The sequence below is a fragment of the Petromyzon marinus genome, chromosome 8, assembly GCF_048934315.1.
Source record: "Petromyzon marinus isolate PM22_M1 ecotype Great Lakes invasive population chromosome 8, UKy_Petmar_22M1.pri1.0, whole genome shotgun sequence".
Classification (NCBI taxonomy): domain Eukaryota; kingdom Metazoa; phylum Chordata; class Hyperoartia; order Petromyzontiformes; family Petromyzontidae; genus Petromyzon; species Petromyzon marinus.
Window position 1 is genome coordinate 4,007,052 of NC_133674.1, and position 16,992 is coordinate 4,024,043.

The 16,992-nt window shown below is 50.6% G+C and overlaps 1 protein-coding gene across 2 annotated transcripts; it reads right to left on the bottom strand.

Moving 5' to 3' along the window:
• Positions 1–344: 344 nt before the first annotated feature.
• On the bottom strand, positions 345–6,923 carry LOC142924092 (U3 small nucleolar ribonucleoprotein IMP4-like). Of its 2 annotated transcripts, XR_012941239.1 has the most exons (5): positions 5,794–6,923; positions 4,411–4,534; positions 3,780–3,875; positions 2,873–2,943; positions 345–2,439 (listed from the first exon to the last, which is right to left on the bottom strand). XR_012941239.1 is itself a non-coding variant. In XM_076065525.1 (4 exons), the coding sequence occupies exons 1-2, from the start codon at positions 5,842–5,844 to the stop codon at positions 4,361–4,363; spliced, it is 225 nt and encodes a 74-aa protein (XP_075921640.1). In that variant the 5' UTR covers positions 5,845–6,923; the 3' UTR covers positions 345–2,439; positions 2,873–2,943; positions 3,780–4,360. The 2 variants fall into 2 exon arrangements, 1 of the variants encoding a protein (XP_075921640.1); XM_076065525.1 differs by having other exon boundaries at positions 3,780–4,534.
• Positions 6,924–16,992: the final 10,069 nt, after the last annotated feature.

Below are 16,992 nucleotides of genomic sequence, written 5' to 3' on the forward strand. Positions count from 1 at the left end.
AGAAAAATGGAGCGGCTGAACCTCACTGCCTCCTTACCGGAGGCTGTAAACATCAAGTGACCTGAAAACTGCGATGGGACGTGAAAGACAACATGGAGAGACAAGAGGGCGCCACGTGTGTTCTTCCATGGCAGCAGCAGCATCATCGCAGGCAATGAGGTTCAAATGGGCACAGGAACTTTGAGGTGGACCCACGAGTGTTTGAGCCACAGCGGCGTGCAATCGGCGACCTCTATACGCTTGGCGCAATCCGCACCGTCATTTCACGGAGCCCTTGTCCACTCGACGAGTGCGACGACGCCGTCCCACCGTCATTCGGCGCCTCGTGGTGACATCACAACAGCAAAGCGACAGGTGTTGTTTATTCATTTCTTGAGGCAATTCGAGGGCCCGGTTACATCGCGTTGTGATACACGCACACACCGTCAACATATACACCGGTTATAAAAAAAAAGCAGGGGATAGAAAGGTGGGGGAGCGGACCCGACCACAGGTATTGTTTAAAAGACGTCAAGCGGACCGGGGGTTTTAAATGCAAGTCCATGCGGACACCAACATCCGAACGATTGTACCAATAAATCCTGAACCTTCTGGAAGATTTCAGCTCCCGCTGGTTTGGATCAGGGTGATGTTGGGGCAAATTCCATTAATTGGGAAAGGTGGCAATCTTGTGGGAATGTCCTCGCCAGAGAAGAAACTTGTCGCTTCCATGTTTTATTTTCATCCGACGTCCCATTAGCGAGATCCAGAGCGTGACGGACTCATATGGAGTCGGCCTCCTGTAATTTTTCTGGTCTCATTCTCACCACAGGTGAAGGCAGAGCCACACATCAACGTGCCAATGGGGCCACGGTTGAAGTGGTGGGGCCACGGTTGAAGTGGCGGTGGCCACGGGTCATGTGGCCTCTATGTATTTTCCATGTTGAAGGCCGATTGCCCCAAACATTGCCCGTCATATGCAGTGTCACTGAATAACGTGTGAAACATACTGTAGCATATACAAAATTGTATTTTCTTCATACATTAAATACAAAAAACACAATAAACATGAAATGCGTATAGGACATTTATAACTCTCTCAATGACCAAACTTGTATTTTATGAACACACTTATACGAGCAAAATATGACAAAAGTGTTCCAGATTTCAGTTTCAATTGAGACTGAAATCCGGAATCATTATCCCCTACTGACAGACTAATAATACCCGCTCGCAGGCCAAGTGCTGATTCACCTTGGGGCCTCGCCTGGTATAGAGGTCGTGGGTTAAATCCCGATGCCTGTATATCTGGAGTTTGCATGTTCTCCCCGTGACCGCGTGGATTTTTCTCTGGGTCCTTCGGTTTTTCCCTCCACATTTAGAAACATGCGTTTAAAAGTATTTGGCTGCTATATATTTCTGCGTGACAAGCCACTTTATAGCGCTTTCATTTGTGGCCCGGTCGTTCCTGAAAGAGAGCTATACAGCTGAGTGGGCCTTACCTGGTAAAATAAAAAGAGATTAGTTTTGTTAGTTTATTTTGTGCCACAGGGGGACAGCTACAGGGGGGGGGTGCCCATTAAAATGGTCGAGATGAGATGCAACTTAAGGCGCTTGTGACTTCCCAAAAATATTATTTATGGCAGGTTTTCACATCTAAACATCCCGGGTGGCATTGAAGCCAAGAGCTCCCACCCTAGGTGAGTAGCTACGAGAGCGGTGCTGTGCACGGCGACACGCCACTTTCTCCATCTGCCTGACTTGGTATTTTCTTTTTTGTTACTTAAATAAATGTTAATGTTTCGTTTTGTGTACGCGTGTATGTACACCGTTTGGGGAGCGGTGGTGCAGCAGTTAGCGCACTACGAACTCAGCCATCTGAGTACGTGGTGTGGGGTGTGTATAACATCGCAAAACTGGGGAGGACAAAGGCAGCCAGACGTGGGGCTGGCCACACAACCACTTCTGTGCCATGCCGGCCATCATAGGTGCTACCCGTTAACAGCACTTGCCCCAGCAATCTGTTAACGGCGATACGGAGTACCTTTGTCTTTTTGTGCAATTGTGTGCTTCTGTGTGTGCGACGCATGCGACGATGTGCATGTTTGTGTTTGATAAATGTACATCCGCAATGTGTGTGTGACGCGTATGATGCACGTGTGTGACGACGGTTGGAACAGCGATTCACGCACTGCCCTATCCACGCGGCGACCTCTCCTCAACGTCTCGAGCCTCGGCGGAGAGCGCCGCGAGGTTCGACTCCAACTCCGGCTTTCCAGGGACAAACCCCCCCCCCCAATGCCCCTCCCCCCAGGCCCATGGGGGGGGGGGAAGTCGCTCCCCTCCCTCACTCCACGCTCAGGAACTTCCTCTTCTTCGCCGTGTTCATGTACGGTCGCCAAGGCCACTCCACCTCGGCGGTGGCCGCGTTGTCCAGCGTGCCCAGTTTAATCTCATAGACTGCGCGACACACAAAAGCAAAGATCCCCCCCATGCAGCCTTTAACAGACGGCGTGGGAAAAGCGCTGTTCGTGTGTTAGCATGTAGGAAAGCCAGCACGGCACACCAAGGGGTGGGTGTGGGTGGCCAGCATTACGTCCGATCATCTTTGAATTTACACATCGCATCCGGGGTGGGGGAATGCGAGTCGGGTCACGGTACAGCGAATGCGACCAGAGCAGCGACCCCACCGACTCAAGTTCCGATCCGCTCTACAAGTCACCCGCGGGCCACCTAGCCCGAGGCTAGACTCTTACATTCAGCCCATCATCCTCTCAGGGGTCGATAAAATTTACAACTACTTCGTAGGGAAGTCCACAAGGAATGTGGAATTTCCACCGCCTCTGCAGGGGTGTAAAGTGGAGACGAGTAACAATGTGTCAGGCAGACTTACGCTCCATCTCGAATCACGGTCCCACCTCCTTCAACTCGATGTCCTTGCCGTCGCGCTTGTAGACGTTGTGCCTGTTGGGAGGGGGGAAGGGGGGCACAGAAGTCACGGGAGGGGTCGCGGCAAGTCACACGGACGGCGCTGGACTCTCATTACGTGTCCTCGCAGACGTTTGCCAGTTAGAGGCCAGTGGCCACCCTGTTTAAAACTGCGGATGCATTAGCAAATGAACAACATTACGCGCCTTCAGCTTCAGAGATGGCGTTAAATAAAAACTCTGTGCTGTTGCTCGAAAACTAAAGTAAAACGAAACTATTTTTATTTTACCACTGAGCTATGTAGCTCTTTTTCACATAAAAATGTATAGCAGCAAAATACTCGAAATTCAAGTTTCTAAATGTGTAGGGAAAAACCCGGAGGACCCGGAGAAAAATCAAAGTGACCAGGAGGAGAACATGCAAACTCCGAATATACAGGCGGACACACAGCACCTGGCCCAAAAGTCTGCTCACTCTTTCCCATTCCGAGACATCTGCAAGTTGCCGGGTGGTAGGTGTCACGTTCACCGCTGAATCTCGGTACGCGCGAGCGGCTCGGCGTTAATTTTATTTATAGAGGCGTAGCGCTGCTGTTTTTAAAAGGCGTTGCCCTCACCGCAGAGAACCGTAGTGACACGACCGGCACTCTATGGAACATAACTGTGCCACACGCCCTCCCGCATAGTCTTATGGGAGCAAAAGGTATGTCTTCAGGTCAGAAGACGTACTTGAGTTTTTCTTACGGTTCCGTTTCGACGACGTATATGTACATCATGGAAATGAGAAAGGGTTATAGCCTATACGAGGGATCTTTGTGCTTTGGGGATGGGGGAGGAAGATGTGGGTGAGACTGGCACGGTGCCCGCACGCACCGTCTTTCCGAGTCGCGACGTGAAGTTGTGCATCACGAGGTATTGGAATGCCTCGGACATCATGTCCACGTCCGGATGTCGTGCCGCATCACCACGCTCGAGAGTGTCAAGTACACCGTGGCATCGTACCACGTGTCACATGAACAGCATGCCGGAAAGTTAGACACACCACAGGTGTCACACAGACTGTACTGGAGAGTTAAACAGACTGCCCTTCCATCTGCGGCATCATACCACATCACACCACATACACAGTTAAAACACCACAATTCCATGTCTGCAGCGTCATACTACACACCGCACATCGTACGCACAGCTAAATACACCTCCATCCCCGTCTGTTGCACCGCATCACACACGTCACACCATGCATCACACCGGGGAGCGGGAGCGGAGTGGCTATCTCATTACACTACAAATCCGGTGACCTGACTTCGATTTCCGGTGTGTCCAAGCATCGACAGTGGGGAGACAAAAGGGGCCAGATGCGGTAATGACCACACCACCCACCCCGCCGTGTGCCCTGCCGGCCTTCGTAGGTCGCTCGACAAACAGCACTTGCCCTGACAGCCTGTTAAAGGCTACACGGGGGAGCTTTGTCGACTGCGGTGCGTGCGCGTGCCTGGCATACCGCGGTGCTCATGCAGGACGATGAAGTCGTTGACGGCGTTGGCGCAGCACACCCACACCAGCGCCTGCAGCTTGTGGCCTCCGTGGTTCATCGGCTGAGCGTTCGGCAGGATCAGCTTCATCTCCTGCGGTGGTGGTGGGAGGGTGGTGGTGGTGTGGTAACATGACAGCAAGCGGTCACACGCCGAGTCCGCTCTTCCCACCGGCGTCCGTCCCGGCCACGCTGCTTTCGCCCCCCCCACTTCCCCGCCCCCCCACTGTATCCGACTCGGGTTGTGTTGTTTGTTTTTTCCATTGCGGAAGCCGAGCCGAGCCGTGCCGGTATACGGGGTCGCCAAACCCCATGTTGGCACAACTGGGATGCACCATTGGAAAAACTTTACTATTTTTATTTTACCAGGTAAGGCCCACTGAGCTATGCAGCTCTTTTCCAGAAGAGACCTGGCCACAAATCATAGCTCAACTAAGTGGCTTATCGCCATGTGGAAATTTATAGCAGCCAAATACTCTTAAACGGACGTTGATTCTAAATGCGGAGGGAAAAACCGGAGGACCTGGAGAGAAATCCACGCGACTCCTCGGAAAGAGGCACGCAACTCCAAATATACAGCAGGCATCAGGGTCAGGATTGAACCTGCGACCTCCTGTATACCAGGTGAGGGAGTTAACATCTCGCCACAGTGGCGCCCCCAATGGTACATCTTTCCGTGACCACCGACCGTGCGTAGTGCTACAGTAGATACATTTTCGATGAATGGAAGGGATCGGTCATCGCGAAAAGGCGGACTGAATCGCGAGGAATGAAGTTGACAAAAGCTGCATGCACCAAACCAAAGTGTCCAACGCTCCACCACTTACGACCCCCCCCCCCCCCACACAGCCTCCACCTTTCATCAACAACCAGATTTCTTCTGGTTAACTCAACGGATGCGAGTTGTCTCACACTGCACAAGCCCGATGATTGGTCGACACGACTCGTGTGAGGTGCAAGGAACTGATTCTAAAGCCGATAGAGAACACGTGTGTGTGTGTGCGGTAATTTAGCAGTTAGCATGCTGCCCCACAAACCTAGTGACCCGAGGTTTATTTCCGTTCATGGCCAACACCAGTGGCGATTATCTGAACTGGTCCTGGGCCTCCCCTAGATCAACTCAGCCTCAAACGAGTACCTAGTGCGGTGTTTAAACATCATTACCAGAGAGATAAAGGTGGCCAGTTGTGGTGCTAGCCACCTACACCCTCGCAAACAGCACCTGTCCCAAAAACCTGTTAAGGCTATATGGGGGACCTCTGTCTTTGCGCGCTTGTACACATGCAATACACGAGGACCCACATTCCTCGTGTGACCCCAAACCCTGTAGCCCCTGTGACCCCGTGCCCGCACCTTGATGAACTGCTTGAGGAGGGAGCTGGGGTCGCGTGAGGTCGTCGCCATGATGTGTGGGTCCTTCACGCCGGCTCAGCGGTACTCGTCATCCATGTGGCTGCTCACTCCTACTGACACGGGGGGGGGGGTGGATAGAAAGAGGTGGTAGATGGGGCAGGGGGGACGGAGAGGGTAGGTTATCATTTGCCATACTTCACCGTGCAGGTGAGTGAAGGTGTGTGTGTGGGTGGATGGATGGAAGGAGCGACCAGGAATGGTTGAGAATATCACTCTGCAGTGATCGCGTTGATTTTGTGTAGCGAGCTGAGCAATAATGAGACCTGGATGAGTCCCAATTGCAAGAGTGGGTGGGTGATATGGCAGGTGAGTGGGTAAATTGAGTAAAATGATGAGTGAGTGAATGAGTGCGTCAGTGCATGTTAAACCTCTTTGTTACAGCACGTAGCCAACCGTGGTAATCGGAAGTGTGACAAACTAACCACAAAAAGTAGTTCTCAAGAAATGAGTTTGTCAATCTAGACGATGATTTAAAAGTGCAAAGCTCCAGTGGCTTCCTAATATTGTAAGGAAGACCGCTCCAGAAGGAAGACTGCTCCAGAAGCACACGTTATGTGGTGACCACGGCCTTCATTTGACATTCCACAAAAATTTACGCCAGCCATCACACACACACGGCCGACTCTTTTTCCACGTTCACGCCACGGGATTTTTCAAAGTCCACTTGGGAAGCAATCGCCGTGCAGTATTTACGGTCAACGCAACTGCGGCATTAAACCCATTAAACCGGTGGGGGGGGGGGGGGTTGAGGGCCCGCCGTTCTCGAACCGCGAACCTCCGCGGCAAAACACGGTGCCACCGCTTGGCAGGAAGGACCGACGGCGAGCCGGGGATGCGCGCCGACTCGGCGTGTCTAGCGGGCGGAGACGCGCGACGCTTATCCCTCTGCCTCGGGAGTCTCGCGGGAAGGAAGAGAGAGAGAGATGCGAGGAGACGTGATGGTGAGGGATGTGAGATCACCCTCCCCTCCCTGGTCGAACTCCACGGCCTTCTGGAGTTCAAGCGCCTCCCACCGCAGGTCCGTAGGCAGCACCAGGTTTTCTTCGGTGACGACGTCAGGGGGACAGGGGGCAGTGGGTGGGGGGCGGGCAGGGGAGAATTAACAAGGAAGAAAAATCATGCGCACGCATGGATTCATTCGGAAACGCTTTCCAACGCGCGGTTGTCTTCTCGCCTGTATTGTCAGACCGTCTTGTCCCATCTTAGTCCGTCTTGCGTGTCTCATTGTCTCTAGATCCGTCTCTAGTCTGTCTTGCGTGTCTCAACGTCTCTAGTCTGTCTCGCTGTCTCTCGTCTGTCTTGTCGTCGCGAGCCCATCTCTAGATCCGTCTCGCCGCCCGTTACCATCGAGCGCCCTCTTGAGCTGCGCCTTCTCCTCTACGAGGACCTTCTTGGCCTCCTGCGCCTTGCGGTAGAGGTACTCGCCGTGCAGTTGCGCCTCCTCAGCTGCACCACCAAACAAAGACAAAGATCCCCCATGTAGCCTTCGACAGGACTGTCGGGTGCAAGTGCTGTTAACGAGCAGCACCTTTGATACACGAAGGGGGGTAGGTGGCCAGCACCACATCCGGCCGCCTTAATTTCCCCAGTGGCGATGTTTACACAACGCACCAGGTACTCATTTGAGGCTGAGTTGACCAAGGGGAGGCCCAGGAACGGAATCGTCACCAGTGTTGGCCGTGAGCGGGAATTGAACTCGGGTCGCTGGGTTAGTAGTGCAGCGTAGTGCTAATCGCGAGACGACCATAAACAACAACCGCCATTCGCCACGAAGTGGTGGAGATGTCACCACGGCGCTCGTGCCAGGCTACGTGCAGGTTAAGGCCACATGAAGCGTCGAACGCCCGCTGGCAGCAGGAGGTCACAGACAGACAGACCCAGGTTGCCATTGGTTGCTTGACTGAGATGACTGGCCGATGCACCACCTGTGCCCCCTACTGTGCTACACTACCGCTCCAACCTACACAAACTCTCTTGGGCTATACTCTTTGGTTCTTTCGGTAAAGTCACATAGGCATAAAATATAAAATAAATTAAATCACGACATTTCGGGCACAACACAAGCGTCCATCATCAGGTGGGACAAACCACAGCAAGAAACAATTGCCGACGTGGGCAAAAGAGCTGCTGTAAACAAGAGACTATATAGGTAAGAGAAGGGGGGAGGATCAGGGAGGAGAGATAGAGAGGGGGGGTATGAGGAGGGGAGTGCTGAAGAGAGCGGGGCTGGGAGTGGGAAGCTTAAGAAATTAGAGATGCGGAAAGTTAAGGCAACACCATAAAGCAGTTAAGGTTTTACCTGGTTAATAACATTCTTCCAATGATTACTCAATTTGTATCCATCTTCTCGGTTGAAGTTATGTCTGTGTTTATATATCTGGATGGCTTGATGAACAAACCTTTGATAGTAGCCCGAAGGTTTGCAGAGCGGCACCACGATACTCCTAGCGACGTCGTTGATTAATGTCTGTAATTAATATCGATGGTGAATCTCTGTAATTAATATTGATGATTCGATTCCACGAGAACAGATTCCACAAGAATCGATTCCACAACTATTTTAGTAAAGCGAAGTACGCGATTCGATTCAAACGTGTTCGTTCCGGTCTCATCAGAATCGGTATTGATTCTGTGCTGGAGGAATCCAATGAGCTATAAAGCTCTTTGATCACAGATGTGCCAGTAGGGGGCACGGGGTCATAACGTCACAACAAACAATACAAAAACGATAGGAGTGCAAAGGGAATGGTAGCAAACCACTAAAAATAGGTTAAATAAACCATATAAGTTCATACTCTTTGGTTCTTTCGGTAAGAAGTCTCGCTCTCCGTTCCACCCACTACAACTGGCGTCAGAAGTAGCCAAATAGTAATATGAATCGCTATAATGGAGACGCGAAGAAAAACTCGTACCAGGGCTCCAGTGGAAGAGGAGGACGACTCAACACCACTGGGGTTGGCAGCCCCGGAAGGGGGAGGAGAAGCGACGACGGCCGAGCTGCTCACTGCCCGGCCGCCCGGCGGCTCACCATCGTCGGAGTGGGCGCTTCAGGTGGCTCACTCCCGCCTCGCCCAACTCCTGCACGCGGCGGCATCCATCCTCGACGAAATACATCGCGGGTTATAACCACAACAAATATAATCACAATCACTGCGACCATAATCGCCGTAACCACAAATATAATCATAACCACCAGCTACATAACCACAAGTATAAACACTACTGCCACAAATATAACCATAACCACCACAACCATAACAACCAACATAACCACCACAACAACCACAATGATGCTGATACACTCTCACACCATGTGGGTCCCCTTGTCTCCTTGTGTCTCCCTGTGGGTGAGTGGATGGGTTGGCGAGAGAGTCGGTGGGTTGGCAAGAGAGTCGGTGGGTTGGTGAGAGAGTGGGTGGGTGGCAGAGTGAGTGACCGGTGGCAGAGTGAGTGACCGGTGGCAGTGGGTGACCGGTGACTAAGTGGGTGGGTGGCAGTGGGTGACCGGTGACCAAGTGGGTGGGTGGCAGTGGGTGACCGGTGACGAAGTGGGTGAGAGAGTGGGTGGCTGAGTGGGTGGCCGAGTGGGTGGCTGAGTGAATTGGTGAGTGGATGAGTGCCAGAGTGGGTGGGTGAATGGCTGAGTGGGTGGGTGAGAATCAGTATGTTTTTGCTGGAGGAATCCGATGAGCTATGAAGCTCTTTTTCATAGATGCCCAGAGAGTGGCTGAGTGAGTGTCGGTGGGTGTGAGTGGGAATGAAATCTAACCTGCACCTCTGCATTGCAAATCCAGCGAGCTAACGCCCTGCGTGTGGTGGGGTAAAGTGTGGGCATGGCCACTTTGCTCCAACACGTCCGGACCAGCGTGGAAGAGTAGACCAAATACCTCTATATAGCGGCCTCTAGTGGATGCCTTTTCCAGCAGCAGGCGATTCGCCTCCACAACAAACCCGTCCCTCCAGGGATAAAAACACACGGCAGTCTGGGAGTGCCTCTCATCAGCTATGGCTCAACACGAGGGCCACTCTGGAGCCGGTTTCCACCGTCAGCGCCTCATCAGCAGCAGCAGCAGGGCCGGGCTCTGCTTGAAGCAGCGCCGTGAACTCAGCAGGCGTCTAGGACGTGACGGCTGTGGGCCAGGCGCCTCCTCCTCTGTCTCCCCCCACCACCGCCGCCACTGCTGATGTGTGCACACCGCGCGAGGTTCTCACCTTCAGGCTGAGTCGACGTAGAGGAGGCCCAGCGAGCCGCCGCTTCAGAAGCTTTCGCGACCCACTGACGGTGGCCGTGAGCGGGAAACCAAATCGGCCGCTCGCCACCCACAATCCACAGCGCGCGCCGCCTCCACTCGCCCCCTGCCTGACCGGAAGTAGCAGCGGGGGGAGGGGGGTGGGCAATGGGGGCGTGAGGGGGGGGGTTGAGGGGGAGCATGGGCGAGGGTTGCCAGGGGGGGCAAGGGGGGTCGCGAGGGGGGGGGGGTGCTTGGGGGGGGGGGGGTTGTGAAGGGGGAGGGGCAGGGGGGGAAAGAGGGAGCATGGGGGAGGAGCTTAGGTGAGGGGGAGGAGCTAATGGCTATTACACCACGCCGCGTCTCGCGCCACGTGCTTCCCCTGGCAGTTTGGCCGTTAGGCGTGGAACCGAGCTGTGGGTGAGTGGTGGCGGTGGTGGTGTGAGTCTTTCTATGTGAGTCTGTGTGTGAGTCTCTCTAAGTGAGTCTCTCTGTGTGAGTCTGTGTACGTGTGTGTGGGTCTGTGTGAGTCTGTGTGTAGCAGTGACCCGGTCTCAAATGAGTATCTGGTGCGATGCGTAAACATCGCCACTGGGGAGACAAAGGCGGTCGGGCGTGGTGCTAACCACCCACCCCTTCGTTTACCGTGCCGGCCTTCATACGTACTGCTGGCTAACAGCACTTGCCCCTACAGCCTGTTAAGGCTCTATGAGGATCGTTGTCTTTGGTGTCCTGTATTAGCAGGAGGAGGAGTGGTGGTGTTAATGTTGGTGGTATTAGTGGTGGTGGTGTTAGTGATGGTGGTGTTAGTGGTGGTGTTTGTGGTCTTAATAATGGTGGTGTTGGTGTTAGTGATGGTGGTGTTAGTGGTGGTGGTTGTTCGAGGTATTGTTGCTGGTGTTAGTGATGGTGGTGTTGGTGGTATTAGTGGTGGTCGTGTTAGTGATGGTGGTATTATTGGTGGTATTATTGGTGGTAGTGTTAGTGGTGGTGGTGTTAGTGGTAGTGGTGTTGGTGGTGGTGGAGTTGATGTTGGTGGTGGTGTTTTTAGGGTTCGTAGTGTTAGTGGTGGTGTTAGGAGTGGTGTTAGTGCTGGTGTTAGTTGTGGTGTTAGTTGAGGGGAGCGGTAGTGTAGCGGTTAACGTGCTGCGCTACAAACCTGGCGACCCGGGTTCGATTTCCGCTCACGGCCAACACCAGCAACGATTATCTGAACCGGTCCTGGGCCTCCCCTAGGTAGACTCAGCCTCAAATGAATACCTGGTATGATGTGTAAACATCGCCGCTAGGGAGACAAAGGCGGCCAGGCGTGGTGTTAGCCACCCACCCCCTCGTGTGCCATGCCGACCTTTATAGGTGCTCGCTAGCAGAAATTGCCCCTACAGTATATTCAGGCTATACGGGGGATCTGTCTTTGTTAGTGGTGGTGGTGTTAGTAGTGGTGTTAGTGGTGGTGCTAGTGGTGGTGTTTGTCGCGGTGTTGCTGGTGTCCGAACAAAGGAGCGACGCTCACAACAACGACCTTTGACCTGGGCGGCTGAAATGTAGCACGTTGGCACAGTCATCTCAGTCAGTCAACTCTTGGCACCTGGGTCTGACCTGTGACCTGTCAGTGAGCCTTCAGCATTTCACGTGGTCTCAAAGTGCACCTGGCCTGGCATTTGCTGCTACTTAGTGGCAAATGGCGGTCTTTGTTGTTTTTGTTGTGTTTCGTGTTGTGGGTGAGTGGTGAGGTTGTGAGTCTGTGATGATGATGTGAGTCCGTGTTGATGATGAGAGTCCGCATTGTGACATGACGCGTGTTTAGACATGAGTATTGTCGCACACCATCGGTTTTGTGTGACCCTCACCTGCGTCTCCCGCTCTCCACGCAGAGACCCGGACCGTGCGAGAAACGCAGTGAGCTCTGAGCACCCTACTCTGCAAGTTGCTGCCATGGAGGTACGTGTGGCTCTTCAACTCGTGTGGTAAAATATGGGTGGACGTGTGTTTTCCCCTCGACTTGTGCCTACCTGTCACCTACCTGTATACCTGGATGTGCTTCTCCTTGTCCGCCTGAGTATGTGTATGTCTATCAGAGTGTGTCTCCGAGATCCTGTTGGTGTGCCTGCCTGTCTACGCGTGAGCATTTACAGCACTATTATCTATCCACTGATGAATGAGAATGCCTTCCTCCCTGAGACCTTGCTACCCCTCAAATGCTGTGATGGAATAATCCGCCAAGCGCCGATTTTGTCGCACCATCTCTCTGGTGGCTCTCCTCTCCGATGTGTTTCCTTCCTTGGCTGCCGCTCCGTTATTATTCTTCACTATCAGCCATTGTTGTCCCTCCTTGCCATGGCTCGTCATGCCCGATCCCCAATCACTCTTTAACAATTTGAACAATCCCTGCGTGTGACCTCAAAATCCACGCATCTTTCATTGTTAATCCAAGCATGGCATCTGATATTGGCCAAATATTCCAATGCTGAGAAACGACAACATCTCGGCAGGACCCTCCTGAATGTGGAGCCCAGGATCTCAGAGATGCTGGCTCAGTGCTCGCCTTCTGCACTTGCTCCAACATCTTAATCAAGCCTATGTGGTGGACCTTTGTCTTTGTGTGTGTGTAGATGAGCCGAGCTGGAGAGGCTCGGAGTAACGACACGTCTTGCACCACGTGGAGTGCGCTGTCCTCAGACGGCACCGGCTCCATCTGTAGCAAATCGCCGAAAGGTAAGAACAGTAATGAGGGACGTCACAGTGGCCATGGTAAATAGTGGGACATCATGATGGCCATGTTGCATGGGGGACGTCACAGTGCCTTTGGTGTATGAGAGATTTTATGGTGATTGTATGGGTGATGTCAAGATAGCAATGCTACATGGGGGACTTAATGGTAATCATGTTTTGATTTAAAGCTTTCGTGGCTGCAGGGATTCATATTCTTGGTTCTTTCGGTAAAATCACGTAGAAGGGCAATAATAAAATTATAAAAATATAAAACAATAAAAATCTCACGACGTTTCGACTGCAACACAAGTAATCATCATCAGGTGTGAAAACCACAGCAAGAACCACAGCAAGAAAAATTGAAATTTTCTTGCTGTGGTTTTCACACCTGATGATGATTGCTTGTGTTGCAGTCGAAACGTCGTGAGAATTGCATTATTTTATTATTTTATTGTTTCCCTTCTACGTGACTTTACCGAAAGAACCAAGAATATGGTAATCATGTTGCATTAGAGACTGCATCATGGTTGCCATGTTACATGGGGGACTTCATGGTGGCCATGTTGCATGGGGATAATTATCTGTGCTCTGGCCTCAGTACTGAAACAACATCAAACGCTTTCAGAATTGCTTCTGCGGCCATCTTGAATGCTCTTCCAATATTAGGAAACCACTGAAGCTATCCGCGTTTAAATCATCAAGTTTGACAACTAATATCTATACTCATTCGCTCTTTCGGTAATGTCACCTAGGTAGAAATAAAATAAAACAAATCACGACGTTTCTATCGCAACACAATCAATCTTCATCAGGTGGAACAACCACAGCAATAATAAAATGCTGAAGTAGGTGAGAGAGCTGCTGTGGCAAGAGGTTATCGGTAAGAAAGGGGGGAGGAGCAAGCGGGGGAGAGAGAGGGGAGCTGCGTCAGCGCTAGGGGGAGAAGAAGTGAGGCTGGGGGGGGACGTAGGCGGAGGTAGAAGTGGTAAGCTGAGTATGGGACATGGTGGGAAAGTAAATCTGAAAAATCTACTAGTACCTGGCGCGTGTGATGGAAACAACCACAACCAGTTAAGGCTTTACCTAGTTAATAACATCCATCGAATGATTGCTCAATTTGTATCCATCTTCTCGGTTGAAGTTATGTCTATGTTTGTATATCTGGATGGCTTCATGAAAAAACCTTTGATAGTTACCTGAAGGTTTGCAGAGTACCTTGGTCTCGGAAAAAAACAATATCACGCGAGCCCACAGCGTTATAACAATGGTCAGACACGGCAGAGGTATTGGTTCTGCGATGTTTCAGATCTGCCTTGTGTTCGCTAACACGGTCCGCGACATGTCAATTCGTTTTCCCAATGTAACTGCTACCGCAGGTACAACTCAGTTTGTCGACTCCAGGATATTGCATGTCAGGATGGGATTAGATCACGGATTTTGTGTACTGTATTGAATCGGACTTGGATCTTGTGTTTGTTTAAGATTTTGGAAATATTTTTGGTAACACCTGCTATGTATGGTAAAGTGATGGTCTTAATAGGCGTCTCAGTGGATTGTTTCTACATGGTTGGAGAAACAGCTTTGCGAATAATACTGTCCCAGTACCCATTCATCTTAAGAGTCTGGTGTACGTGTTCCAGTTCACTGGCTTGGTGGTGTTGGTTGCAAATGCAGTGGCCCTATGGTGTAGTGGTTTGATGAGGGAATTCTTCTGCGCCGGATGGTGGTGGGAATTAGGTTTTAGATAGGTCTCTTCTCAAACAAAACATCCAGGAATTAGTAGCTTACCATCATTCTCCACTTCCATGGTGAATTTGATGGATGGGTGTATGGAATTTATGTTGTTGAGAAATTGATTCAATGTTGGCAGGCCATGTGGCCAAATGACGAAAGTGTGATCTACGTATCTCTTCCACAAGGAAGGACGTTGGATGCATGTCTGGATGACATCAGTTTCAAATTTCTCCATGAAAACATTCGCTATCACTGGTGATAAGGGGGGACCCATGTGGGTACCTTCATTTTGTTTGTAGAAAGTACCATTCCTGGTGAAGTAAGTGCTGGTTCAGCGTTTCTACTGCTGCATGCATTTTTTTTCCGCCTGAGGACGACCGCTTGTGTTGCGATCGAAACGTCGTCATTTATTTTATTTTATCCATATGTGACTTTACCGAAAAAAACAAAGAGGAAGTGTTAGTAAGGCAGTTCCTAACCAAAGTTGGTACATCAGCATTCAGTCCATGTTGGACCAAGTCTTCAATTATTGCTGAGGTGTCAGGTACAGGAACCTTGGTGAACAGAAAGACTACATCAAAGCTGACGAGCAAATCATCTGGGGACAGTGAAATGCCTTTGATTAGAGAGATAAAGTGAGCTGAGTTTCATACTGCTGAGGTAGTCTTGCCCGTGAATGGAAGCAAGGTCTCAGACAGAAATTGGGCCAGTTTGTAGGGAGGTGAGTTGATAGTGGAAACGATGGGTCGAAGTAGAGTATCTTCTTTATGGATTTTTGGAAGACCATATAATCTGGGTGGTCTATTAGCAGAAGGTTTTAGGGAGAACTGCTTGAATGGTTCGATTAGAGAAGTCGAATTGGTAATGATATTGTTTGTTTTTAAAGCCAGGCAGTTGGTCGGATCTTTGTTGATTTTGGTGTAATTGCTATCATTAAGAAGGTCCTGGATTATGTTGCTGAATGTGGTTTTATCCATGATGACAGTAGCATTGCCCTTGTCGGCTGAGAGGATGACTTTGTCCTCTCTATTTTTTAATTTGGTGAGTTCAGAGCGCTCGTCCTTGCTGATGTTATTAATAGGATTCTTAGCATTTTTAAAGATGGTGGCAATTTTAAATCTTGCCACGTCTGTAGGGATGTGTCCCAAGCCTTTGAGGGCTACATCTACCTGGGTTTTTATATCATCCACTGGGATGTGTTTTAGGGTGACAGCAAAATTCAGCCCTCTAGCTAGTACCGATTTTAGGCTATCGGAGATTGTGCTGTTACTCTGATTAATAGCAGTCTTTTTTATGTGTGGATCTGGTTTCTTTTTTGACAAGTTATTGAATTTAGCAATAAGGTTAACCTTGCATTTGGAAGACATTGTTGTGGCAGAAGAAGCAGTCATGTTATCTACAAGGTTCCAATCAGATGCGGACATTTTATCTGTTAATGTTAAGTGTGATTGTAGGAGACATTTGTCTAAATTATCAAGTTCAAGCCGGAGTAGTCTTATCCTCTCTGAGATTAGAGAAAGGCTAGCTCTGAATAAGATCCGTTTAGAGTTGGGTTAAGTGACAGAAGCAGATGTGAGTTTAAATGTGGTCGGTATTATCTTGTTGTCGCGGCATCTCTTCAGAAAGGTGAGTGACTCGAACATGTGAGCCTTCTTGTCTCGCAGTCTGTTAATGGTTCTAACAGATGTGTGGAACCTATTTGCGTGGTTAGTTTATTAACCTTCCCCCACACTGTTGATTAGCACCATTGGCTACATGCGGTGCAAAAGAATTTCAACATACATAGCTGGGATTGGCAAAAACATCCCAATCCTGAAATATTTACCCTATAAATTGCACAAAAGTTTGGTTCACACACCTGTTGTTGTTATTCTCCTCGTGCCTACAGAAATCCTGGCTCACTTTGGCCCTCACTTGACCGACCGCGAAAAGCTGGAGCTCACAGCCATGCAAGAAGTGTGGTACTTTGCGCTCGACAACAAACCCAAGGGATGCAACAGGCATGGATATGATGACGACGAACGTAATTACATTCTGGTGAGGCTCACCACAAAACTACAGCCTTGGGGGCGGTCACAGGGCCCAGAGATAGCGGGGTTTGTGGCTTCTTATTATTGCACCTGAATTACCAACCAGGGCACACACCAACACGCTTCAAAATCAGAATGTTTAATCCCGAGTAAAGCCCTTTTAGATAAGAAGCAATTTTTCAAGGGTATCTTCGCCAGCAGACAGTATCAAAGCATTCGACAATTACACCCACTCACACACTTACTCACCCACCCCCAGACGCACTCACTTGCTGACTCACTCACTCATTCACCCACTCAATCACTCACCGACCCACTCGCCCACTCACCAATGCACTCACCCGCACACATCTGAATCAGAAGTTTATTTCCCGAGTAAAGCCCATTGAGCTCAGAAGCTCTTTTTGAGGGTGACTCAGCCAGCAGACATCTGA